The 26,234-nt window shown below is 45.4% G+C and overlaps 1 protein-coding gene and 1 non-coding gene across 2 annotated transcripts in view; both read left to right on the plus strand.

Moving 5' to 3' along the window:
- VAT1L (vesicle amine transport 1 like) overlaps positions 1-24,842 on the plus strand; it is a 77,177-nt gene extending 52,335 nt beyond the window's left edge. Inside the window, exons 4-7 of the mRNA XM_022583135.3 lie at positions 10,093-10,235; positions 18,181-18,284; positions 20,407-20,462; positions 24,069-24,842. Of these exons, the coding sequence (XP_022438843.2) occupies positions 10,093-10,235; positions 18,181-18,284; positions 20,407-20,462; positions 24,069-24,341 (576 nt within the window). The 3' untranslated portion in view covers positions 24,342-24,842. The remainder of the gene's footprint in view (positions 1-10,092; positions 10,236-18,180; positions 18,285-20,406; positions 20,463-24,068) is intronic.
- On the plus strand, positions 16,652-16,758 carry LOC115802525 (U6 spliceosomal RNA). The gene has a single exon (XR_004022988.2). It is a non-coding gene; the product is annotated as a U6 spliceosomal RNA (small nuclear RNA).
- Positions 24,843-26,234: the final 1,392 nt, after the last annotated feature.

A 26,234-nucleotide genomic window follows, 5' to 3' on the forward strand; every position in this document is an offset into this window, starting at 1 on the left:
TATAGTGGAAGGGAAAAACAAGAAAATACTTACTCTTGGTGAGCACATACATTTCCCGCCCCCTCCCCATCATTGATGTAACGCTGTAACTGCCCAAGGAATGTGGGGCAGAACTTGTCTGCATCCAAGCAAGGGATAAAGCAAAGAAGCTGCTTTCCTTCCAAGCCTCCCCTTCTAGAAAGGGCACATATGCCCAGTCCCAGCCCTCAGTCGCCCTCTGACACTGTGAGTCCTCTTTGACTACCTGGCTCTTTGCTCATCAAACTTCTGTCATTTCTGCTACGTCATCCATTCAACACATAGCTACTGAGACCTACGTAGGGGGACCCACTGCTATGGATAAAGGCAAATAAGATGTGGTCCTCCCCTTAAGGAGCTGACAGGCTAGTGGGAGACACAAAAGAAAGAGATTTTTAAAAAGGAGGAGAGAGAGATGGAGAAGCAGGAAGAGGAGGGAAGAGGAGAGAGGAGAGAAGAAGAACCACAGCACAGTGAGAAAGATGGTTGAGAAATGATATTTGTGAGTTTTAGGGCAAAGCAGGAGATATTAACTCCTCTGGGGATATCCAGGAAAGCTTCCTGGAAGATGTGGCCTTGGAAGCCTGCTTATTGAGCACCTGCTCTGAGTCTTCTCTGGTGAATCACATCACATGTGTTACCTCCTTTGACCCCCATTTGACCTTGTGGAGTAGATGTTACCATCCCTGACTTAGAGAAGAAGAATCTGCCACTCAGCCAGCTTACGTGGCAGTAAGTGGTCTGGGATCTGAGAGCTGTAGCTTGCTCTACAACCTCGGATGGGTCTCATTTCTATTTAATTGTTTTGATGTCAGAACAGAGAACTTGGGCTTAGTGACAAGGAGACGCGGGTTTAAATCCCATCAGTTCCCGCTGCTAGTACTTAGCTTTTCTGAGCCTCGGTTTCCAATGACCAGCAGGATAACCTTGATCTTTCTGAGCCTTCATTTCTGAGCCTGTCTTCATGATGGGAGTATGATGTTGGCAGGATAAAATGAGATATATGTAAGGTGTCTGGCACAGTGCTTGACAAAGAGCAACTGGCCAGTAAGAGATGGTTCCCCTTCCGTCTCTTCTCTTAGTTTCCAGACCCTCTGCTGTTCTGTAGCTTGAGGCAGTGGTTAAGATTGTGGACCCTAGAGCCAGGGGATGTTGTTTCAAATCGAGTTTCTGTTGTTGCTGTATGACTTTGGGCGGTTACATAACTTCTCTGTGCCTCAGTTCATTCTTCTGGAAAACAAGGATGAAAGAGTACCCTCTTCATGGAGGTCGGGATGCAGATCGAATGAGCTGGTATTTGCAGAGCATGGAGGACCCTGCCCAGCACACAGGAAGTTCTGTGCAGATGACATTGGATAAATAAATCTATACTCTTCACCACCTAGCCCTACCGCTTCTCACCTGAGAGCCTCTGTAGTGAGCTTGGTGCAGCCTGAGCAGAGGAAAAGTTTAAATATTCACCTTGCAGACAACTGGTGGGCAGAGCTGAGAGTGGCTGGGAAACCTGGGTGTTCCGCAGCCTTGCCGAGGCCCTGGGAGCAGGGAGGCTGAATGTCTCCAGGCATCCAGAGCAGGCATCCAGAGCTTCCGATCCTGCTATCAAGGGTGGGGGATTATTTTCTCTTCCTGCATCTCTGATTCACAGAAGACTGTTAGTCATACCCTCACCTACGGGATCCCACGTACTACACCCATAGGCTCTGATGTCAACCTCGACTCAGAAAGGAGGAAGTGGATTATGGTCAAGGCCATAACTGACCAAATTAGAACAAGGAAATTTTTAGAGCGCTGGCTCTCAGCAGAGGCTGCACGTTAGAATTACCCAGGGAGCTTATAAAATATATACTAATAACCAGACCCCACCCTGGTTTGAAATAAAACATGTGATATTAAGAGATTCTGAGCATCCCAGGGGCCTCAGCCTCTGCATCATGGGGAGTGGAGTGGCGCCATGAAGGATGAACTACATCAGTGGTTTCTCAGCTTGAGCTGCATCAGGGCCTGCTGGAAGGCTTGAACTCCGAGTACCAGGCTCCACCCCCAGAGGTTCTGATTCTTCAGGTCTGGGGTGGGGCCTGAGAACCTGCATGTCTAACAGGTCTCCAGAGGAGGTGGCGCTGCTGGTGCTGGCAGCTCATATGGAGAAGCACTGAGCTGTATAATAGATAAAATCAATCAATGAAAGATATTATCTGCCAGGGCTTCCCAAAAAATGTGTCTACGGCTTTTTTGGATTAAAAAAAAAAAAAATCCACACTTACACCTTGAGCAATTGAAGAATGCCAGTCTCAACCAATCTTCACTTTTTTCCTCCTTCTCTCTCTCTTCCCTCAGTCACCGTCCCCTGAAGCTTCTCACTGTTGAGAGCCTCAGCACATGCATGTTACACAGAGTGTCATGCGTGGTTCAAGAGTTTTGCAGCGACAAACGAGATAAAGAAAAAGAGGAGCTGACTGATTCTGAGAGTGTACTAGGGGAAAACATAGAATTTTCTTTGATGCCTTTGATGGTGGGTCACATGGATCGGCCCACACAGTGGGATGTGAACTTCCCCCTCTTACAACAATTGAGTCAACTGAATTGTTGAGCAGGCAAATGACAGCACTGATCTGGGGAAAAAGAAAAATTTCTAAACCTGTGTCTGAATCCCAGCGTGGGAGTTTGTATTGTCATACGAAAAGCATACGGAGGGCTCAGGTATCCAATGTACTAGATTTTGTGATAACATTCATTTAGCTCTCCTAGTCCAAAGGCCTCTCTGCCTTGATGAAGATGAAAAAGTAAACTGACAGTTCTTTGGAGGAAAACAACCTGACCTCACCATTTCCTCCAGGCGTCTTCTCTAGATAGCCCCAAGCTCATTCTCTTACATTCTTTGACTGCTAGAATGGTTTGTGGTTTCTAGGAGCTGTTTAAATGTGAAAACAGCTCTTGGGAGAGGTAAACCTAATTCTTTTTTATAAGTGATTTCGGAAATGGTCAAGTTCTCAATCGAAAATTCCATTTTTCACTAAATGTAGGGAAATGTGTAAACTCTCATTCTCTTTGGGAGGCTTTTCAAATAGATTTTCTTTAGACCAGCTAAGAACCAGCCCACGTGACCTAGAAATCGTGGAACTGGAGCGACCACGGGGATCATCAAGTTCAAGTTCCCGTTTCATCTAGTCTCTCTCCCCAACGCATCGTCCACATGCACTTGAGTGCATGCCCCTTATTTTCCGCATATTTGCAAGACTGCAGCGCACCAATGGGGTCTTATCCCAGTGGTTCAGTGGTTGGAATTGGCATTCTCACCCTATTGGTTTAGGTGTATGACTGTACTTTTAATAGTATATTTATTTTCTAAATATCTGTTGCCTCTAGGGGAATGCAAGCTCCAAAATGATAGGGACTGTCTATAACTTGTTCACCTTTATCTTTCCAGGACCCCTCATAGTGTCTAATCTATTTGCGGCAGTCATGAAATAGCCCTATAATGATGGAATGAATGACAATGAAGTGACAGAGAGACTGAGATGACAAGGATGACTAGGAATCAACCAAGAGAAAAGACAAGGGAGAGGGCTGCAGGCCGTGAAACCTGCATGTGTGCCAATGTCCTGTGGTGAGAGGGGGTGGCATTTAGGAAGGACTAAGCATTTTTCCATATGCTCAGTCCTTCCAAAGCTAGAGTTCTGGTATATGATGACAAACAAGGCTGAGGAGGTAGAGAATATCTGTATCATAGAGGTCCTTTTTTTTTTTAAGTATTTATTTATTTATTTGGCTGCTCTGGGTCTTAGATGCGGCACGTGGGATCTTAGTTGTGGCATGCAAGCAGGATCTAATTCCCTGACCAGGGATGGAACCCAGCCCCCTGCATTGGGAACACGGAGTCCCAACCGCTGGACCACCAGGGAAGTCCCATAGAGGCCCTTTTAAGCTATCCTTTCTTTGTCTCCTATTTACTTGAGTCTCTGATGCTGAATCCTGAATCTCAGTGCCCTGATAGGAGCATCTATCCTAAATTCCCACTTAGTGTGTAACCAGAATTTCGACCAGTCTCAGTCCTAATTCCAGAGCAGTCGTGTTAAAAACTGCCAGTTAATGAGTACTGAGTATGTACCAGACAGTGTACTAAGTCTTTTATATAAATGTATCTGCTCCTCTAATTGTTTGTCTACTGTGCCCAGCTTTTCTGGAATAGGATCTTGCTTTGAACTGCCAGTCTATTGGTAAGAGTCAAATTTCAGGGACCCCCAAACAACTCCCTTCTAACTATTGGCCCTGGATTTCCTGCTGTCTGTGCTCTGCTTGAGGGGACCCCAACAGCCCTGGAATTAGGACTGAGTTGGTTGAAATTTGTTCACCCATCTAAACTGAGACAAAGCTATCTGGAGTGGATCAATGAAGCCTTCCATATTGATGTCAAGGACCCATGGTTTTCTCTAAGATTTCCATGTCAGCAACTTGAGTGCTTAGTGGGATGGACAAAAAGACTAATAGCAGATTGGCCGTGGAGTCAGGGACAGCTGGTCTGACCCCAGGTTTATCACTTACAAGGTACATAACCTTGGACAGGTTCCTTTCCTTCTCTGAATCCCCATTTTCAGGTATAAAAGGGAAACAAAAAAAATGTATTCCAAAAGTGGTTTAAGGGTGTAAGGAAGCACTTTCACCCAGTACCTGGCACATGGTGAGAGGCAGGAACCACAGATGCTGTTACTGCCGCACTGTTAGATGCAGGGAAGGGAGGGAGAGGCTTGCTGCCGAGTTCTTACATTCTACAGAGGGAAGGGAAAATCAATTAAAAACAAGTAGGGCTTCCCTGGTGGTGCAGTGGTTGCGAGTCCGCCTGCCGATGCAGGGGACACTGGTTCGTTCCCCGGTCCGGGAAGGTCCCACATGCCGCGGAGCGGCTGAGCCCGTCAGCCATGGCCGCTGAGCCTGCGCGTCTGGAGCCTGTGCTCCGCAACGGGAGAGGCCACAACAGTGAGAGGCCCGCGTACCGCAAAAAAAAAAAAAAAAAAAAAAAAACCAAAAAACCAAGTACATGCAAATCTCCATTTACTGCTGTTGCTGGGAGACTGGATTGCCTTGTTCATTTTATGTTCTGGGTCTGCAGGTAAATTGCAGAATCCTTTTTATTGCAAATTCACTCCTTCTTCCACAAGTATTTACTGAGTCCATGCTATTTGCTAGGCACGTGGGAGAAATGAGGCTAAATTAGATGCTGATCTTACATTCACCTTGGGACTTGGAGAACGGAGGGTACAGATTTTCTATAAATGTGAGGGACGGCACTTTTCTGCTTAAATACAGAATGCTGAGCATTATTTACTTTAGAAAATCATTGAGGATCTTGCAAGGGCCTCTCATTGCCTGAGTGAATTATTTAAGAACTAAAAGAGGGGGTAGGGATGCTGTAAATAGATATGTGCTGAACTTGTGTTTACTACCCATCATTATTTATATAATACGAATTATGATATAATATTACATACACTACTTGTATATTATGCTAGTTATATGTGCATGTATATTACATATGCACATATAATATTAATTTATTATTATACTAATTATATAGTGCAAATGGAATATTATATGCTAGGTATTATTATATATGCATATCTAATACTAATTGTACCTATACACATATAATGCATATCATAGGTTACTCTAATTATATATACATAATTGTTCTAATTATATATACAGCTGTCCCTCGGTACCCACAGGGTGGTAGTGCCCAAGACCACCCCCTTCCCCCCACAGATACCAAAATCCAAGGATGCTCAAGTCCTTGGTGTAGTATTTACATAACCTATGCACATCCTCCCGTATACTTTAAATCATCTCAAGATCACTTACAATACCTCATACAATGTCAATTCTACATAAATAGTTGCCAGCATGTGGCAAATTAAAGTTTTGCTTTAGGGAACTTTCTGGAATTTATTTTTTCCTGACTATTTTCGAACCATGGTTGGTTGACTCCACGGATGCAGAATCCATGCATATGGAGGGCCAACTATAATTATAATATATAATACATTTATGTATTATATATCACATATAATGTTCATATATATTACATAATAATTTAAATATGTAAGTAACCCAGTTACTTATATCATTTCATTTTACTACCACATGTATCTTTCTCTTTAAAACGGAAATGGTAAAATTCTGCTTGGGCCAGAGACTAGATATGCTCATTAAACCTATGCTTTATTCCCACTCTGCAAAGCTAAAGAACGTAGAAATCTGCAAAATGACGAGGGGCTTCCCCATTACATCAAACCCCTCTCGTTTCTCATGCATCTATTCAACAAGGTTTACCAAACATCTGCTCTGTGCCAGACTCTGCCCTACGCACTGGGGTCTGGAGCCACATGCGGCACCGTCTCTGACCCCCCTGGAGCTCACAGATGGGTCAGGGAGCAGCCCCAGCAGGCCGTGGTGGCCACTGTCCTGGAGGAAGGTCAATGGTGGCACAACAAGAGGCAAGAGACTCTGCCTGGGATGCTGGGAAAGATTTCTAGAAGACGATATGCCTCAGGGGGAGTGGCTGTGATCTGCAGAAGACACTGGAAGGCCAGGCCATGACAGGAAGGGGAAGGTGTGTGGGAAAACCAGCACTGCTGCAAAATAGCATGAGATGTTCTGGAGAGTAGGCAGTGGACATGCTTCCACTGCTGATATCGCCATAATAATGTGAAGAAAAAAGTAACAGGAGTCCCAGTAGCAATGATAGCAAGTGTTTATTAAACATTCACTGTTCCAAGCCCGTGGATGCATAATGTCACATAATCCCACAACAGTCTTCGCGTTCATATAGTATTGTGTATAATGCATATTAAGACAAGTGATCAGAGGAGCTGACACTTTACTCAAGGTCACTCAGCTGGTGAGTACAGCACATCAAGGTCTACCACATCGTACCCTAATGACCTTGGCCCAGGTCCCTAGCCTCCGTAAACCTCAGCTCCTTCCTCAGTAAAATAAAGTTGAAGGCTCATTCTGAGAACGCTATGGGATGAGGGTCATGACCAATGTCAGTGATGGCTCACGTCTGTGTGTTAGGGAGTGGATATTGGAAAAGTGGAGGGCAATCATGTTAGTGAGGTCGACTGGGTCAGATCCCAGAGGGCTGGCCTTGTGCCATCAAGTAAAGGGTGTGCATTTCATTCTGAAGGCCATGACAGGCACTGGGAAGTTTTGAAACACATAATGAAATGCTCAGTGTTGTGTTTGAGAAAAATCACTCTGAAGTGCACGTGGAAACAGCCAGGCCGGTTAGAAAGGTGTTGTCATAATCCAGGGGAGGAAGTGACACCCCCAAGAGCTGTTGAGTGGAAACAACAAAGGTGCTAATTGGATGTGGGGCGAGGGAGGAAGAGGGGTCCAGGATGACCCCCAGATTCCTGGCTTTAGCGATGAGTGGGTGGTGCAGTTCCATCCACCGAGGCAGCAAATGCAGTGAGAGGAGTGTTATGGGTTGAATTGTGTCCCCCCACCCTCATCCAATTCATAAGTTGAAATCCTAAACCCCAGCACCTCAAAATAGGCCCTTATTTGGAGGTAGGGTCTTCACAGAGGTCAAGTTAAATGAGGTCATGAGGGTGAGCACTAATCCAATATAACTGGTGTCCTTACAAGAATGGGAAATGTGGATGCAGATTGGCATAGAGGAAAGACCAATGCGAAGAGACCTAGGGAGAACACCACCACCTACAAGCCAGGGAGGGATGCCTGGATCAGATCCCTCCCTCACAGCCATTAGAAGGAGCCAACCCTGCTGATACCTTGATTTCAGACCTCTAGCCTCCAGAACCGTTGAACAATAAAGTTCTGTTTTTTAAGCTGCCCAGTTTGCGGTACTTTGTTCTGGCAGCCCTAGCAAGCTACTATGAGGAGTAACTCATTTGGAGATAGCCATGAGTTATGTTTTGGATGAGTTGAATTTGATGTGTGGTTTCTGGAGAGCCAGGTGAAGACAGGTGCCAAAATGGTACTTCAGTACACAAGTCTGGGGCTCGGTGGGACTAGAGATAGAGATTAAGGTTATCAGGCATCTCTGCTGCGCCAGCACCTACAGCACAGTGTGATGAGGTAGCACACAGCAGGAATTTGAAAAGGAGTTGAGTGGATAAACGTCAGCTTTGCTTAAGGACAGAGGAGGGGCCACACGGCTACGAGAACCAGCTCTAAGCTCCCACGCCAGAACTAACAAGGTGAGCTCAAGCCCTGTCGAATTTTTGAGGATCGTCATGGTGGTTGATGCTATTTACACTCACTAGGAAGGAGAGTCCCTTTTTTTGTTCTTCAAAATCAGGGGATAAAAAATTTAACCAAATACCAAAGCTCTTCTTAGAACAGAGAACTATAGCCTGTCTGGAGTCTCAGGTTCACGCCCATGTTCTGAAATATTGACCTCCAAGTGAGTGTGTCAGTAATGTGTCTGTTTTAGGCAGCAACTTAAAAGTCTGCTTAGCTTTAAATGCCAAAATAAGTAGACAGCATGCATGGCATCATAGAAAATGGCAGTAGCTGGAAGTCAGGAGACCTTGCTTTGAATCTCAGGTCTGCCTCTGAAGAATTGGGTTACCTTAACCTTTCAGAGTCCCCTCTCCCTGGTCTATAAAACAATAAGGAGGGGGTAATTGGATGATCTTGCAACTCTGACATTCTCTGATTCTCTCAATATTGCCTCTAATAGCAAATGTTGGGAAAAATCACGTTTCCACAAATTGACCTTCCAACCTGATTGAGTCTCCCAACATGAAGACACGTAAATAAAGTGAGAGGCTGTAATTCATATCACAGGTGCCTTTGGTAGAATAATTTCCCTCCTTAATAATTTCTGCCTTCTTAAGATGGTAGATGGAACACTGCAGAGAGACAGTACTTGATTTTAGGATGCATCTTAGTTAGCAGCAAATTGGGTTTTACTGGAAGGTTTCTGAATGCACACGATCACAGTATTTTGTCCAATGACTTAAACTTCTAACGATATTGAAAAAGGATATGGGAAGATTAGCCATTCCTAACTACATCTGTGATTTCTCTTGGACCATTCGAGACTTAAACCTCATGCAATGGCATTTTCCTTATACACCTGGACACCTCAGCCCTGGTGTAACAAGCCAATAAGGGGTACTGATGATTAAGACTGATTACCTATCAAGTGTCGTGTTTTGTGCCAGGTGCTGGACCTATGTTACCTGTTGCCTCATTTAGCGCCCCCTGTAGCAGGTGCTGTCAGCCACACCACACCTTTTCTGCACTCAGTGTGCTGAAGGTTGCTTACTTAGGGCTCCTGACTGGCTGTGGAAGCACGTTTGGCCTCTGAGGACAAAGACGTGCCTAAGAGTCACTGCTGCAGAAGCAACCCTCAACCGGTATCAGACAGAAATTTGGTGGATAAATACTCCAGCTTCCTCACTACTTGGTTTGGATATGTCCGAGGCATATTCTACACTTGCTCATGGAGTTCCTCAGAGGGACTGAGTTCCAGTTAGCGTGGTGGATACTGACTTGATAAACACACCCTTTATTGGCTGCCTTCTACCCTGGTATTTCCTGTGATCCTATTCCAGATAAAGGATTTACTCTCAAATCCTTGCCTCAGAATCTGCTTCTGGGAAATCCAAACTAAGACATCCTCCAAGATCCTAGGGAGCAGGTAGTATTAGTGCTAATTTATAAATGGAGAGCCTGAGGGTCAATATGGTTAAATAACAGTTGTTATGTCTTGGTACTGGGGTTTTGCTGGCTCACCTTCCTCTGCACCAGTGGTTCTCAACCAAGGGAAATTTCGTCCCCAGGGGACATTTTGAAATGTCTGGAGACATTGTTGGCTGTCACAACTGGGGGCTTGCTGCTGGTATCTAGTAGGCAGAGGCCAGGGATGCTGCTAAACATCTCACAATGCACAGTTCAACCCCCCCCCCCCCCCCGCAACAAAGGCTAATCCAGCCCAAAAAGGTCAGCAGTGGCAAGGCTGAGAAATCCTGCTCTCCACCCAGTGAGACTAGCTGCTGGATGGTAGCTCTCTTGTGTGACTTGTCTATTGTATTTCACTCCCAGGGCCAAGCTGTGGCTCAGCTGTGCTCCACTGTCCCCAATGTGACTGTCTTTGGAACAGCTTCTACTTTCAAGCATGAAGCCATCAAAGACTCCGTGACTCATCTCTTTGACAGAAATGCAGACTACGTGCAGGAAGTGAAAAGGTAAGATGTTTGCTATAAAGAGCACCAGGATGGTCCTTGCACTTCTCTCTTAAAGAACAGGAGCATTCATTTAGAGGAGGGCTAATAACAATCATAATTGTAAACATATATATTACTAGTCCTGTGCTACTTCACATGTATTCATTCATCTAATCCTCTCAACAACCTTATTATTATCCCCATTTTGGAGACGATAAACCTGAGGAACAGAGCAGTTAAGTTACAAAGCTAAATTGTGAGAGCTGCTATAACACTACCTTAACACAGAGAAGTTTACTTCTCGTTCATTCATGTAACAGCCCCAGGGAGTGTGGACTCCAACCTGGGTGTGACTGAGAGCCACCAAAGGACCAAGGTGGTGACATGATCAGATTTGGGTTTGGAAGAGTCACTGGTGCGTCATAGAGAATGAATGGGAGGGGACATCCATCTGCTGGCTGTTGTGGTCTCCCCGGGGGAGACGTTGCTTTATAACATGATCCATATTCCACTTATGATCCTTATGGCCCTGTGCATGTCAACACAGGAAATCAGATGGAACACCCAGCTGCCGCCATGCTTTCAGGTGATTTGTGTGTCTCACCCCTGCTGATTCCCAGGCTCTGCTCCACTCACAGCTCCTGGGGGGATTCAGAGATGTCCCAGAGCCACTGGTTCTGTATTTCATTCTCCAGCACAAAATCAGAAGGTACAAAGGAATTAAGTTGTCCGGCTAGCATAGCATCATAACAAAGAAACAATTTCCTCCAAATCACTGATTAAGATGAAAAATTGAAGGGTTGGAGGATGGGAGATTTGGTTGTTTGAAGTGATAGATTTAGACCGGATTAGGTGAAACTTGGGAAGTTTTTCGGAAAGGAGAGTCTTCTGACAGTCTGAATTCTCAAATTTATAAAAAAATTTTGAGTGTCAAGATTTGCGTGTCATTTAAGGTTGCCCCAGTATTTCCCATGTGATGTGAAAAGAAAGCTTTAAAGCTAGATATTGGAAATTTACCACCTGTTTCTCAGATGTCCAGAGATTGCAGGCATTTTTTTTTTAAAGTATAGTTGATTTACAATAGTGTGTTAGTTTCAGGTATATAGCAATATTACAATAGTGTGTTAGTTTCAGGTATATGTATGTTATACATACATATATATATACATATATATATTTCAGATTATTTTCCATTATAAGTTATTACAAGATATTGAATAGAGTTCCCTGTGCTATACAGTAAATCCTTGTTGCTTATCTATTTTATGTACAGTAGTTTGTAAAGACTTCCAGAATATATCTTTGCCTACTTTTATAAACTTCCTTCCTTTAACTTGCATCTTTCAAGCTGTGGCCTGGAAAATGAACTACCACTTTCCCTTCAGCCACCTTTCCTTTCACCCTCTTAAGAGATATTTCTTCAAGCATCCTTTCCTCTGTTCCTGCACTGACCTGCTTAATAAATACTGAGTACCTAGCAGGTACTCTGCTAGGGCAGGAGATCCAGCAGAAACCACCTTGAGAATCATTGTCTTCATGGAGCCTGGAGCCTCGTTGGGAAGAAGGGACAAGAGATATTTTAAAAATTCATTGATTTATACTTCTGATATGTGCTTTGGTGGAGAAATGCAAGGTGCTAGTGAAATAAACATAGGCAAATGGGGAAATCAGACATGTCATCCATCAACAAGTGAGATTTGGGCTGAGAACTGAGGGCTGAGAATTTGGCCAAAGGAAGAGCCTTTCTGACCAAGGAGAATGGCATGTGCTAAGGCCCGGGGTCAGGAAAGACTTGGTCAATTCAAGAATGTGAAAGGAGACTAGTGCAGCTGTAGGCTGTGGTCAGAGGATGTGTGCGGTAGTGGAGAGGAGGGTCGGGAGGTGGCGGCTCTTCTGAAGTGACAGAGGCCATAAGCAGGGAGCCTCTGCTGTCCCCACGTCCCAGGTAGCTCCACCATCCCCCATCCCCTCAGTGTCCTTGACCCGCTGCCTTTAGCCCCAGATTCAGTGACTTCTTCTGATGTCGGAAGAGCAGAAGCATCTGAGACCCACCTGCCCACCACCTTCCTGCACATGTGACCTCCAACAGTTCCTTCCTTACATTTTTAAGTAGAGATTCTGGGATTAGCCTAAAAATGACTGGGAAGCTGCAAATATGTTTGTGCTCTCTGTCCCACGAATCCTACGCTCAGGATATAATCCGAAAGAAAATAAAAGTCACGGGTCCACCCTGCTTGCTGCAGACCCAAGCACTGCTTCTGCTTCATTGTTAGGTGCTCAGGACATGACGACAGGGTGAATTACAGCATTGTCTGTAAAAGCGAAAATTCAGAACCAGCCCCCACTATCAACAGAAGGGAAACGGTTTGGTAGATTACACTACACCCACACACTTGAGTATTATGCAGCCCCTTAAAAAATGGTAATTATGAAGACTCTGTCAGAAAATGAAAAAAATACCTGTGGTAGCATATTGAGTGGAAAAAAAGCAGAATGCCAAATTCCAGCTACACTGTGATCACAGCTTTGTATAAATTCTTGGCGCGTGAGGGCATAAAATGAAAGGGGAAAAAAAATCCACCCACTGAGATGCAATAGGAGTGGAATGCTGAGTGATTTGTCTTCCTTTTCTGATCATGGATATTGTTTGTTACACTGTGTAACACACTGTGTAACACAACACACTGTGTTGTGTGTAATCAACTAGAAAAAATAATAACATAAAATTTCTTGGGATGAAAATTCTTTTATCAACCAGTCACTCAGTAAGCTTCTTTTGAATATGTTTGCATCCTAGAGCCAGGCATTATAAAGGGAATAGGGGAAAAAAAATATTTATAATACAGACATAACCTTTATGTCACTTCCCCATTCTCTGTTCCGGAGGAGAGAGAAGAAGATGCTTGAAACCAAGTGGAAGAGTTAGAAGCCTTGAATTGTGTGCATCTGACTGTAAGGGCTTTAAAAGTAAAGAGGGAAGAAAGACCAGAGAGCACGCCAAGGTGGACAACCCCAAGGAGGTGCTTGAAGAGTGGGAACTCTTTTAGTCGGTACAGAGAGGTAGGGAGCGAGTCCCAGGCAAGGCGAGGGGGGCACCAGGCTTTGTCTGTCTCCTCCCACTCTGCTGAGCATTTCAGTGAGATCATTGTAGGTGCATCCTGAAAGATGAAAATTCCTTATCTTATATAAAGAAACTGAGACCTAGTGGAAATTAACAAGAGTCTAGCCACCAGGAGAGAACAGAGAGAAAGCGATCAAGAAAGGATTCCTAGAAGTGGTACTACGTGCACGTGGGAACCGTCAATAGTAAACTTTTACTAAGCAGCCTACTGTGTGCCAGGCACAGTGCTGGGCACTCTGACATCACCTCATCCCTCTGTCATGAGCTTGGAGGTGATGGTTAAAGCTAAGGCACAGATGAGTTCTCAGAGAAAAGGGAAGTCTGAACGAGAAGAACTGTGTGGAGAGCCAAGGACCCAACTGGAAATGAAAGTTACAGTAAAGAGGAATTAATTTCTCGACAAAGTTGAAGGGCTTCTTACCCAGTAACGGCTCTATTGCAACTACCACCACTCAAGAGAAATTCTCCACTGATCCAAGTGGATGGGAAGCAAAGAGGCAGTATTCTCAATAAAGGAGCGAGGGGTTGGGGACCAAGGAAGGACAGATAGGAAAGTCTCGGATCAGCAATCCCAAAATATCTTGATGCTGAATTTGGCCCACAGAATCTCTGAGCTGGGGCTATTTCTGTTTGCTGTTTAAGTCTGCAGAGATTTATGACAGAGGGAGAAAGCAGAATAGGAACTGTTGCCTTTAACTCTCTGCCCTTACCCTCTCTGCTTTTATGTAATTACGACTACACAAATGCAGGCAAGGCAGACACTCCCAGAAATTGGGGAGCGGGGGTGAGCTAAGAAATGAGGATGTCCTCTGTGCCTCTGATGGGCTACCTGCTCTGCTTGTGATATTCATGATTATTCCATTAAAAGATGCTGCTAAGGGGCTTCCCTGGTGGCGCAGTGATTGAGAGTCCGCCTGCCGATGCAGGGGATACGGGTTCGTGCCCTGGTCCGGGAAGATCCCACATGCCGCGGAGCGGCTGGGCCCGTGAGCCATGGCCGCTGAGCCTGCGCGTCCGGAGCCTGTGCTCCGCAACGGGAGAGGCCACAACAGTGAGAGGCCCGCATACCGCAAGAAAAAAGATGCTGCTAAGGTGCTTTTCAGTGTAAGGATGACCAAGGGAGGACCTGACCCAAGCTTACTTGTGGGGCCTGGAGCAATTTAAGTAGACCCACTATCCAGTTCAGTCTGATCCGCTGATTGGGCTTATAAGGACTGAACAGGGGATGGAGCGCTTTTCAATTCTGCAACTCTCACCTGAAGGGACATTGCTGGCCTCTAAAGGGAACAATGTCTGCTTAAAGGTTTGACTTCTACAGCAGAGTGTCCTCACCCTCAGGGCCCTGGGAGTGACACCTGCCTCTACCCAGCTTCTCTTCCACAGAATCCATCTCCTCCCCCCGCTTGGCCCCCAGTTCACCACTAACCTCCTAAAGGATGCAATGACAGCAACGGGGAGTGAATTTGTGGCTTATTTGACCCCTGTGCATGGCCAAACCCTGTCTTGCCTCATTCAGCTATAGAAATGCCAAGAGAGATGTGGGAGGAGCAGGTGGCCTGGATATGAGGAGACCTGCAGTATCTCCTTCCAGTGTAAAGCCCAGTAAAGCAACCCCCAGCTTTGCTCAGCCCTCGCTGGGAGCTAGAAGTGGCAGTGGTGGTCACCCCTGGGCTGGCGACAGCCCACCCTACAAAACCCTACTCCATCTCTGGGGCCCTTACTGAGTTTCTGGACCCATTTCCCGCAGTCACCTGACCCCACTGAGCCTCAGTTTCCTCATCCATCAAATGGGTATAACAAAGGCCCTGAGTCTCAGGGTTGGCATGAGGTGTCATGAGATGAGACTTAGGAAGGCTCAGCGCTGTGCCTGGCACACAGTAGGTGCTCCTGAATGTGGGACTTTAGGAACAGCTAGAAGGTCTGACTGTCTGGCGTGGTTAGTGGGAGGTGGGGATGGGGAAGTGCGCAGAGCTCGTGGTCACCCATTGCTGTGGGCGTGCCCTGCATTTCTGCAGAACCATAGTCCACAGGAGAGAGGAACAGGCCGAGGCGGGGCAGCTAGCGCAAGGAGATGTGATTGGCAGAGGAGAGAACGTGGACCCACAAGCAGACTACGGATATGAGGAGCATCCGGCATGAAGTGAGGAGAAGCGACGGGCGGGTCCATCGGGGGTTCCCTGGAAGGCGTGCACAGCCTCACATTTGGGAGGCTGCCCCTACGCACGCGCAGCATCCTTCGGGCAAGGGGAGAGATGTCAGGGAAATGAAGTTCACGGGGAGGACTTGATGGCCCAGGCGGGCTGTCTAGGAGAAGCAGAGCAGGATCTCACTTCCACAGGAGGGAGCAAACTTGGCAAAAATGGAGCTGGTCAAAGTGAGAAAAACAGGTGCATAGCTACCCGGCCTACGATGCAAGGTGGGGAGCTGATCAGTGGGTCTGCAGCCCAGCCCAGAGCCCCCCTCAGAATGTGTACTCAGACCTCCCGCCTGCCTCTCCAGCCTCACCATGCAGCAAGCTCCCTCGCATCTTCTTTACTCCAGTCTTCCTGCCTACCAGGCTCCTCCTGAATAGGGCTTTTACGCATGCCGTTCCCTCCGCCTGAAACACTGTTCCCACCACTCTTTCCCTACCCTCCTCCCACTGCCACTCGCCGCTTCCGCAGGGACATCTTCTCTGGCAGCCCTGATTGGGCAAACCCTCAATTTGAGCAGCTTCATAGTACCTTTGTGACACTAGACCCCATTCACTTTCAATTTAATTTTTATTTAACTATTGATTGATGTCTGCCTAATGTAACCTCTAAAAGGGGAGAAATCAAACCTGTGTGGGCTCACCATGATACCCCCTGTGCCTAGTGTGGTGCCAGTGCTAAATATTTAAGGAACAAATTAATTACTACTAAAAGAAAAACAAGGCTGCCTCGACCTCTGAGTAACTGGTTTAGATGAGGCGTTTCCAAAGTGTGGAGCTGGAATCAGCAGCATCAACATCTGGTAACTTCTTAGAAATGCAGATCCTTGGGCCCCACCCCACACCAAGTACATCAGAGCTAGGAGCAGAGGGAGAGGGAGGGCAAATCGCAGTTGTACCTTAACGAGCCCTCCAGGAGATTCTGACACACATGCAGGTTTGAGATCCACTGGCCTAACTCCCTGGTTATGAATTTACAGATGGAACTTGAACGGACACACCCATGAGATAAGCACACTATTGGGTGGGAAGCTAAGCTGATCACTTTGGAAGAGCCTTTGTAATGGGCTGGATTTTGGTTAAGACCTGAGGGCTTTTGAAGGGCACATTCACATCAAGACTCAGGTGCTCCCTTCAGCAGCACATATACTAAAATTGGAACAATACAGAGAAGATTAGCATGGCCCGTGTGCAAGAATGACACACAAATTCGTGAAGCGCTCCACATTAAAAAAAAAAAAAAAAAGACTCAGCTATCAGGGGCATGGAGCAGTTGACTTAGTGTATGAACCCAGGAGATGCATGTGTAATTTCCTAGTTGGTGACACTCTGGACAAAGCTGTTGACGTCAGTTAGTGGCAGGTCCTGAACTTCGCTGGGGGATGAGGGTGGGGGTAGAAAAAGTGAGCAATGTGCTAAGACAAGGTAACCCTGCAAAGGCACAAGTCTGAGGAAGTGCCATTCTTGTCTGAGCAGAGCACGGCCCAGCCAGAGTTGGGAACTCTGTAGGTAGGAATATATTCCCTACAATCCCCAGAGCCTTCCGGTTCTACTGCCCCTCCTGCATAATCTCTTTTAACCCAAGAAGCCCAGTAGATGTTTGTTAAGTGCATGAGCGAGTGAATTAATAAATGTATAAATAAATGAATGGAAGAAGGGATCTTCTTGCTAATAGAGTACAAATGTGGATTCCCTCTGGAGCCCTCCATCACTGTAGGAAAATCCTCTCTATTTAACCCTTTTCCTCTAGGAGTATGTTTATAGGTTGAACCTGGAGATTGGACGAATAGAAGTTTGCAAGTTAAATTAACGTGCCTTTATAGCTTCACTGAGACCCAGGGAGGTGGAGAGGGAAGAAAGCCAATCCTTGGTAGACCGGAAGCCCCATGAAGACAGGGAGCTTGCTGGTTTTCACTATTCAGCACCGTGGACAGAGCCTGGCACACACCCCAATTTCCACAAATATGAGTTGTTGATTGACTTACGGAGCAACTATTATGTGGCTGGCAATGGACCAAGCACCACATCTGCCACCTCACTTCATTCTTAGCACAAAGAAACATGCTAGCTCCACTTTATTTTATTTTTTTTAACTTTTAAAAAATATTTATTTAATTTATTTATTTTTATTATTTTTTGGTTGCTCCAGGTCTTAGTTGCAGCATATGCTGGATCTTCGTTGCAGCATGCGGGATCCTTAGTTGCGGCATGCAGACTTCTTAGTTGCAGCATGAGGACTTCTTAGTTGTGGCAGGCATGTGGGATCTAGTTCCCCGACCAGGGATCGAACCCGGGCCCCCTGCATTGGGAGTGCGGAGCCTTACCTACTGGACCACCAAGGAAGTCCCGCTAGCTCCACTTTACAAAGGAGAAAGCTGAGGCTCAGAGAAGTTGAGCAAGGTGGTTAGACTGACTGTGATGTTCTCTGCTGGCACCACCAGCCAGGTTCTTAGCTGTCTGCGGCTTTGTGAAACTCTCAGAGTTGGACTCAGGAGGATACATCCACCTCCCAGGCTTCTGCCCTATTTATTTCTACTCCCAGAGCTCTCTGTTCCTGATTCTGGCAGTAAACAGTATGACAGAGGAAGGAAAAGGGATTGACAGTTTGGTCCCTGACAGGTTACACTATTTTACTTTGTCTTCTCACCATTTAGAATCTCTGCTGAAGGAGTGGACATTGTTTTGGATTGCCTCTGTGGGGACAACACTGGAAAAGGTCTCAGCCTTCTCAAACCACTGGGAACCTACATTTTATATGGTGAGCGCTAAACAGAAGCTGGGGACATGGTTGGCGACAGGCAGCACCGCAACGCACGTGTGCTTACAAGGGGCTCTGAAAAATGAGATGTGTTGATATGCTGGCGTAATGAGATGGGGATGGTGTTAATATTTTAATATTTTCTATAGTATCGCTACTGTTCTCAATTATAAAAGTGCCTACTGCCCTATTATCCCATGAGCATTTCTCATTCTAAAAGAAATAAAGCAAGGCCAAGCCAAGGTAGTGACAAGATGGGACTCGACCCACAGAAGGTGGCACAGGTGGAAAATACTAATAGCTTCAAAGGAAGTTACAAAAATGAAGCAATAAAACACCCATAAGAGGATGGAGAAGAGTGGCTAGGATGTGGTGGTTTTAAAAGGGAGGATCTTCACTATTGGAGATGAAGTTGCAAGGTACAGAATCTCCTTCCTCTAAACTACTCCTGTATGTCCCAATCAAGACAGAAGCCCTGGATGGATAGAGCCCATGTCTGCCTCTAATTCACTTATATGCTCTTGGGTTTGGGAGGATTCATGAGAGATATCTGGGAGCAGGTTTTCTCCAGCAGAATGAGACCCCGGAGACTCCTCTCCCCCCTCTTCTTCTCTTTGTCATAGGCAGGTAAACCAATTTAAACATTAGTCTCTGCAAAGAAAAAAGCGTATCTGAAGCCAGATGTCACATCCCAAAGCCAAATGATCTTGGAGTTCTCCAATGCTTGAGATTTTTGGCACTCTGTCCCATGGAAGTAGAGTAGAAAATTGAGCCTTAGTTCTGCATAACTCAGAAAAAAATACTCATTTCCCTACTATTAGCTGAGAAGCTTATAAAACAGATATCTGAGAGGTATAAGTAGTCAAGCATCATTTTGTCATCATCAGATCATGGTGACAGAGAAGGAAGAAAGTTTCATTGCTGGAGTATTCTGGCATTATGAGTAGTGGTCATGTATTTGAAAGTCTTTAGCAGTGGATGCAGTTTTTAAATTATTACTATTGATAAGAGAAGCTATAAAGGTCAGTGTAGGGATATTGGCTATGACTAACACGTGAGTCAAATACAGATGAGCATTTTACCCATCCTTATTCATTTACTGGTTCTATTTTTGCCCCAGTTCCATGATGTCATTTTGGTGTACACAACTTGATCATATCACGAGTATCTAATTTATTACATCAATTACTTGACTACTAAGTAATCAAAACCTAGTGCTGTGAAGCTTGTACCCTGTAAAAGTCACCCCATAAAACGAGAAGCAGTGATTAACTGGCTACTAGTTTACCAAGGCCAAAGAACTAAGTTTAAGCCATACATTGTTTTTTCATTTAACGGTTCTCTGAGAGGAACTTACTCCCAAATCTGTCGCTGAAAAGGCACCACCAGGGTATAGTATCTCTTAACCCCCACCCAACCCAGAACCACAGAAAGGGGTTTTTCCTTTCTGTGAGAGCATGTTAGGGAATCTTTCCTAACTCGACTTCCTGTCTTAACTCTGAATATTGCTTGTTCCCATCAGCAAGGCTCCGTTTCCCACACCATTGGTCTCAAGTGGTTTTCACCTTTCTGCCCAGACCTCTTTGGAGCTTACACATGGGTCACACCATTTCCTTGGCTTGTGAACCTATTTTCACCCTCATCTGCTCCTCTGTACCCCATCTTTCCATCCATCTAAATTCTAATTCAGCCCCACCTCTCTCCACTACTTAAATGCCCAGCCAAGGTCAGCTCCCCAAGCCCCTCACTTGCCGAGGAATCAAATTCAAGCCATAAAAGTAATCTCACAAAGGAGTTCATTTCTCAGTCTCAGAGACATTTTGGCAACTCATCATTTTATTAGAATGTTGACTTAAATCACATTTTTGCCACGTGACCTATTGTCCAACGTTATGAAATAGTCACCTTGAGAAATGTTACTTCCTCTCTGATCCAGTGATACTTAGTTAAAATTAAGTCAACTCGACACCAACCACCCCCCCCAATTCCCTTATTTTTCCAAGGCTGACCTAAATTTCTTTTCAAGTTCTTGACAGTTCTGGGCCAGACAACTGCCATTCTTCCATGCAAAGCAAGAGATGTTGATTTTCGTTAGCTTGATTTGGGAATCTTCCACTTGCAGGTTCATCCAACATGGTGACTGGAGAGACCAAGAGCTTCTTTAGCTTTGCAAAATCAGTAAGTATCCATGCACGTCTAAAGTATGCTGGTGGTGTGGTGCTTGGCATGTTGTAAGCTCTTCCATCTAAGGACATGGACCGAATAGCCTAAATCTTGTTTGTCCTTCATCTGCATCATTCATTTGCAAGAAAGCCTGCATTCTCAACCTGCTCACCACACATGGACAGGACTGTGACTTGGGCCACTTTTGTCCAAATGAAGCAGAGAAATGAGAGTGCCCGAGAAACTCCAGAAAACTGTATTTTGATTTCAACAGAGATTGTTTAAGTGTTGGTATTTTTAATCACTGGTCAAGAATAAACTTAGCATTCGTGCACTTTACTTGGTCCACGGAGAGACCAGCCTTTCAGTTTGGCCACTTTCTGACCGGGTCTCTAGGGCTACTTGAGATTTCTCTGTAGCCCCATCCTACTGGCTTGGAGAGACAATAGGACTCGACACTTTTCACAAGCTCCTGGGGTGATTTTTTGACACAGGCAAGTGTGTGAACCACTAGCTTACGTGCTCATGCTCTGAACACAGTGGTTATTGTGTCTGCAGTTGTGAAGCTGCATCCCTGGGCACTCACCCCACCATGAACCTCCTCAGGTCTACATTCCCACCTGGAGCCACACTTACTAGAATTAAACTAATCTGGGCTTGAACTTCCATGTTTACGCCTGTCCCACCACAGGGGCCGCCGTGTCCCATCAGAGCTTGCCTTTGTCCTCCCTCCTCTTAGCCTCCTTAGCAGCCACTGATGGATTCACTCACTTTGCAAGCATCTTCTGAGCACCTACTACTTGTGGTGCTGTGCCAGGCACCAGGATACCACAGCAAATGAGACAGATGCATTTGAGGCCCTCGGGACTCTTGCGTTCTAATGAAGGAGATGATGGAATAAGTAACACATATTAATAAGATGATTGTAAATAGTCCTAAAGTCTCTGAAAGGGATGAAAGCAGGGTGCTGAAGTAGAAGACAGAAGAATGGGGTGGAAGCATGGTGAATAGGGTGGCCAGACAAAGCCAGGGAAAGGGGTTTAGAATTTACTCTTTGTGGCACTGTGGGATATTCATATGTCCCCAAAGTGCCAACACTGGCTGCCAAAGGCTTCATCTCCAAACACTCCCTGATTCTGGAATGATTAGTACTCCCTGCCCTGTGAGACTAGAATTAAAGGGCCTCGGTTTGCACTTGAGCTTTAAAGTTCAGGTCAAGGTTATCGCAACTTCGGGATGAACAGGGGAGCAAGAATGGAGTCTAGTGAAGGATGATGCTGTCTGGAGCGCGTCCCCTGACGACAGGCTTTGTGTCACTCGCAGCTGTTTTGTTGCTGTGGCTGCAATTAACATGATGCTGACGGCCTGCTGTAGGGAACCAAATTGGTCCCAAATTACACACGATTGTCAGAAGTGTTTTCCCTTTCTCCCCTACGTGCACAATCACAACACAGAGCGTTAATGTAATGACTGCCGTGTGCCCACGTTCAGTGAAGGTGCTCGTGGAAACAGCCAAGATGGAGGGGAAGATTCTCCTGCTGAAAGCAAGGGTGCTGATTATAGCTGGGGGTCAGGAATGAAGACTGTTCCCTCTCAGAGGCCGGCTTCAATGTCAGTTGTTCAGTTAGAAGCAAACTGAAGGCAGGGCATGCTGAGGAGTGGGGTGATGACTTTGTTCTGGAAGGTTCTAGAAAGGCATTTTCTTCTATACATTGGAGAAAGGCTTAGAAATTAAAGGCATATTTGGAAGCATACAGGAATTTCTCACTCAGCTATCTTAATGGTGTCCCCCCTTAAAACTCTTACGGGGAGCTTGTGTTCACATGCCATTTGCTTTTAGATCCTAACGATGACGATAATAGCAAATGAAGTCAACATTTCGAGAGCAGTCTGACTCCAAATCCAGAGCTCTTACTCGCTCGATCCAAGATATCTCTCCAACTTAAGGTGATAAAAATATTTCATATTTATAGAGCACGTACTACGCACCAGACACTGAGCTAAGTACTTCGTATGTATCAACACATTTATTCCCCATGACGACCCCATGAGGTACAGTAGGGAAACTGAACACAGAGAGGTTAAGTGATTTGCTTAAAGTTGCACAGCTTGCGAGTGACAGAACTGGGATTCAAAACCAGGCATTCAGCTCTAGAACACAAACACAACTGAGCAGCAACTGTAGCTTCGGCAAGCATTCATTTCACAAACGCTTTGTGGAAGTGCTGCACATACACTGTGAATCAAGTTACTAATCATTTCTCTACCTTTGCTTTTGTGGCAAGCAGCCCACGGCCAAATACGTATCTCTCCTAGAGCTGGACCCCAGGCCCTTGGGGAGCGTATTTTGGTAAAAAATGTTGTGCATGAACCTTGTCCCTGTTTACAACCTGTCTTTCTTACACTTATTTTACAACAATCTGATTTCCCCACTTAAAAAAACAAGACATTTTACTTTTTTGAGTTTCCTCAATCCTGGAAGGAGGCAGGATGTAAAAGAAACACACCGATAACATAACTATTATAGATGTTCCTAAGTGTCCATCACACTTCTCTTTGCCTTCTATATTAAACATTTTGATCTCTTAGCACCCTCTAGAAGCTGGACCTTTGAATTTCTAAATTCTAACCAGCACCAGAAGAAACACAATTAAATCAGAACAAAGCAGCTGGATCACCATTTCTGTAGTTAATGGATTACCTACTTATTTTCATGTCTGGAGTGGGAGATGAAAGACGGAAATAAGGGAGCCATATGTGCCAGGTGTGGGTATCCCACTTAGGACTTTAGCACTAGTGACATCTGGGGCTGGATAATTCTGTTTCGAGGACCTGTCCTATGTATTGTAGGAGAGTTAGCAACACCCCTGGCTTCTTCCCACTAGATGCCAGCTGATTCCCCCCTTGAGTTATAACAAAAAACATCCCCAAACATTTACCAAATGTCCCTGGGGGGTAAAACCGTCCCCAGTTGAGAACCATCAATTTAGTTCCAACACTGTGGCTTCATCGCTCCGATATGCTGTTCCTTCTTCCTATATTACGCTTCCTTCCTCTTCCTTATCTGAAGCATTCTGCCTCACCTCTCCAGCCTTGCTGTTGTTCCCCCAAGGAAAGCTGCTCGTGCAGGCAGAGGCATCACTCCCACCACGTCCCCCCACCCCTCCCCGCTCCCTTCACCAGCCCTATCACCACCACCGCCATCCACCCAGCCAAGCGCTTTACGCTAAATTCTCCCAGGAAACCTCGGAGGCAGCATCCTGCCAGTGTATGTTGCTGAGAAAAATGAAGCACAGAGAATAACAGGGAGCAAATTGTAGAGTCAGGATCCAACTCCAGGTCTGATGGTCCCAACCGTGTGACTTAACATTCTGATCACATGTGGTCTAGCAGTTGTTTTTGTAAAGGGCTGTGTCCCACCTACATCCTGGTCTCTTCTGGGAAGCATCACTGTGCACCTGTAGCAGTGCTCAGCCAAAGAGGTGCTGACAGAAACACACCAGCAAGAGCTACCTCCTGGGCAGCTGGAATCCACCCAAGTGCAGCCCCATTGTCTCCCTGCAATGCTACAAACATGGCCTGCCATTGATTCCTTGTAACCCACACCTTCTCTCTTTCCAGTGGTGGCAGGTTGAGAAGGTGAACCCCATCAAGCTATACGAAGAGAACAAAGTCATTGCTGGGTTTTCCCTTCTAAACCTGCTCTTCAAACAGGGCCGTGCTGGCCTCATTCGAGGAGTGGTGGACAAACTCATTGGGCTCTACAACCAGAAAAAAGTCAAGCCCGTGGTGGACTCCCTGTGGGCCCTGGAGGAGGTAAGGATGATGTTTCCCCAGCAAATAATCTCTGTCTTTTTAGTCAGCTTTGGTCAGCCAGATCCGCTCTTTTATTAAGTGATTTTTCTCCAGGTTCGTTTGCTTTAAATGAGGGTCCTAAAAGTCATTGTCCTGTAGTATAGAGTGCTTTGGATGCAAGAAATACTTTTAAGTTTCATAGTGGTTCTCAAATCACGTGTGTCAACATGCCATTCATGCCATGAACCCTTCCCGGGTAGGTCACCAAATCTTGATGGGTGTGTACGATTCACCTTGGTTACAAGAGAGCGTGTACATTGTGCAGCATCAGTTATAGCCTCACCATGTGAGTGTGTGAGATCAAGGCCAGGGCGGACAATGGTTCAGAGTTGAAATGATTTGTGTGCCAAGCCCCGATGCTTGGAGCCCCTTCCAGACCTTGTTAGCTGCCACCCAGGGCACTGTAATTATTAATGAATTGTTGGATCTAGTGTTTGACTGAGTCTTTTTATTAACTGATCTGCCAAAAGTTCTAGTATTTGAAAGCATTCCTTGATCACAAAAAAAAATTAAGAGCCCCTCGTGTCACCTTTAAGAATACTGAAGTGTGAACTGACCATATTGGTTCAGGGGAGATGTGCTAGGAAGAGGCAGCATCTAGAAAATTCTTCAAGACAAGGGAAGTTTTGGACATTTGGGAAGCCAGTCACGGTAGCTGCCCGTGAGGAGAAAATGAAGAAATGTGGTCTAGGTTTCAAGAGGCATTCCACTAAGAAATCTTCTAGGTCAGGATGTCATGACCTTGGCTTCAGGGAGCCATGAAGCCCCTGAGAAAGATGTGGGAGTGTGTTTTTTGCTCGTTTGGCTGGTTTTTGCATTTTGCATGGGTGAGTGTCTTACAGTACAAGTACATTTTTGTACTTTGGGGAGTCACGGACACCTTTGAAAAACTTAACAAAAATAAAATTCCATGGAACAGATAGTAGCTGTCATCCTGGCAAGAAAGCTGGTGTTATTTGCTTAATGGACTAGGTTGGGCAAAATCTAATGGCTTTCCTAAGCACAGAAATCCCCCCCTAAAAAGCTTTGTGGGAGTCACCATGTAATCAGAGGGGCCTGGTCCTGGATCCATGGATCAGGCCTATATATGCCTCTCTGATACTGCAATATCATGCAATATCATGAATGATACTTTAAAAACCCGACCACTAAAACCCCTTGTTTCTTATGGTAAAAGAAATACATGCTTATTATAGGAAATTTCTAAATTAGCCAAAAACATAAGGAGAAAATAAACTGCAAGTCCACATTCCAGAGATAGATAACATTGTTAATATTTTGGTTTGCTTCCTTCCAGTCTTTTTTCTACAGCATATGCTCACTGTAATTCAATGTGTTACTAAATCAAATCAGATAATCATACATTCCTTCTGTTGTGTAATTTCTAAGATGGTTAACCTATCGTTATACTTGGGTCAAAATGTTTTAATTTAATGGATCAAATGTTTTAATTCAGTGGGTCAAACATCCATATGGTATTCACTATGGGATGTCAGTGGAATAGACAAGGGCTGAACTGCAGTGGCTGGGTCTCAGAGGTCAGGGAGGAGAGAAAATTTGAGCTACTTGAGACCAGGGCTAAGAGATTAACTTGACCATGGAGGAAAGAAGGGGACTTAAGCTCACTGCCCAAAAGGGACCCAATGAATCTGGTAGCATTTAAGTGAGGGTTGAAATCGAAGAGGGGTCTGGTTGGCCCAGTGGGTCCTTGGTTTAGTACTGGAAATCATTCCTTGGTTATAATGCAATTGAATCACCAAGTATGGACTGAATATCTATTACATGCCCAACCATGTGCAGGCGTTGGGGGTACAGTGGCAAATAGATGGCCAAGATCCCTGAGTTTCAAGGAGCTCACTTTCAGAGGGGTGGGGAGGGGCAGAAAATACTCAAGTGAACTAAAAATAAGTAGGGTATTCTCCAATTGCAGTA

Source organism: Delphinapterus leucas, chromosome 20, assembly GCF_059928025.1.
Source record: "Delphinapterus leucas isolate spDelLeu-1000000601 "Yukka" chromosome 20, BTC_Dleu_Yukka2, whole genome shotgun sequence".
Taxonomy (NCBI): Eukaryota; Metazoa; Chordata; class Mammalia; order Artiodactyla; family Monodontidae; genus Delphinapterus; species Delphinapterus leucas.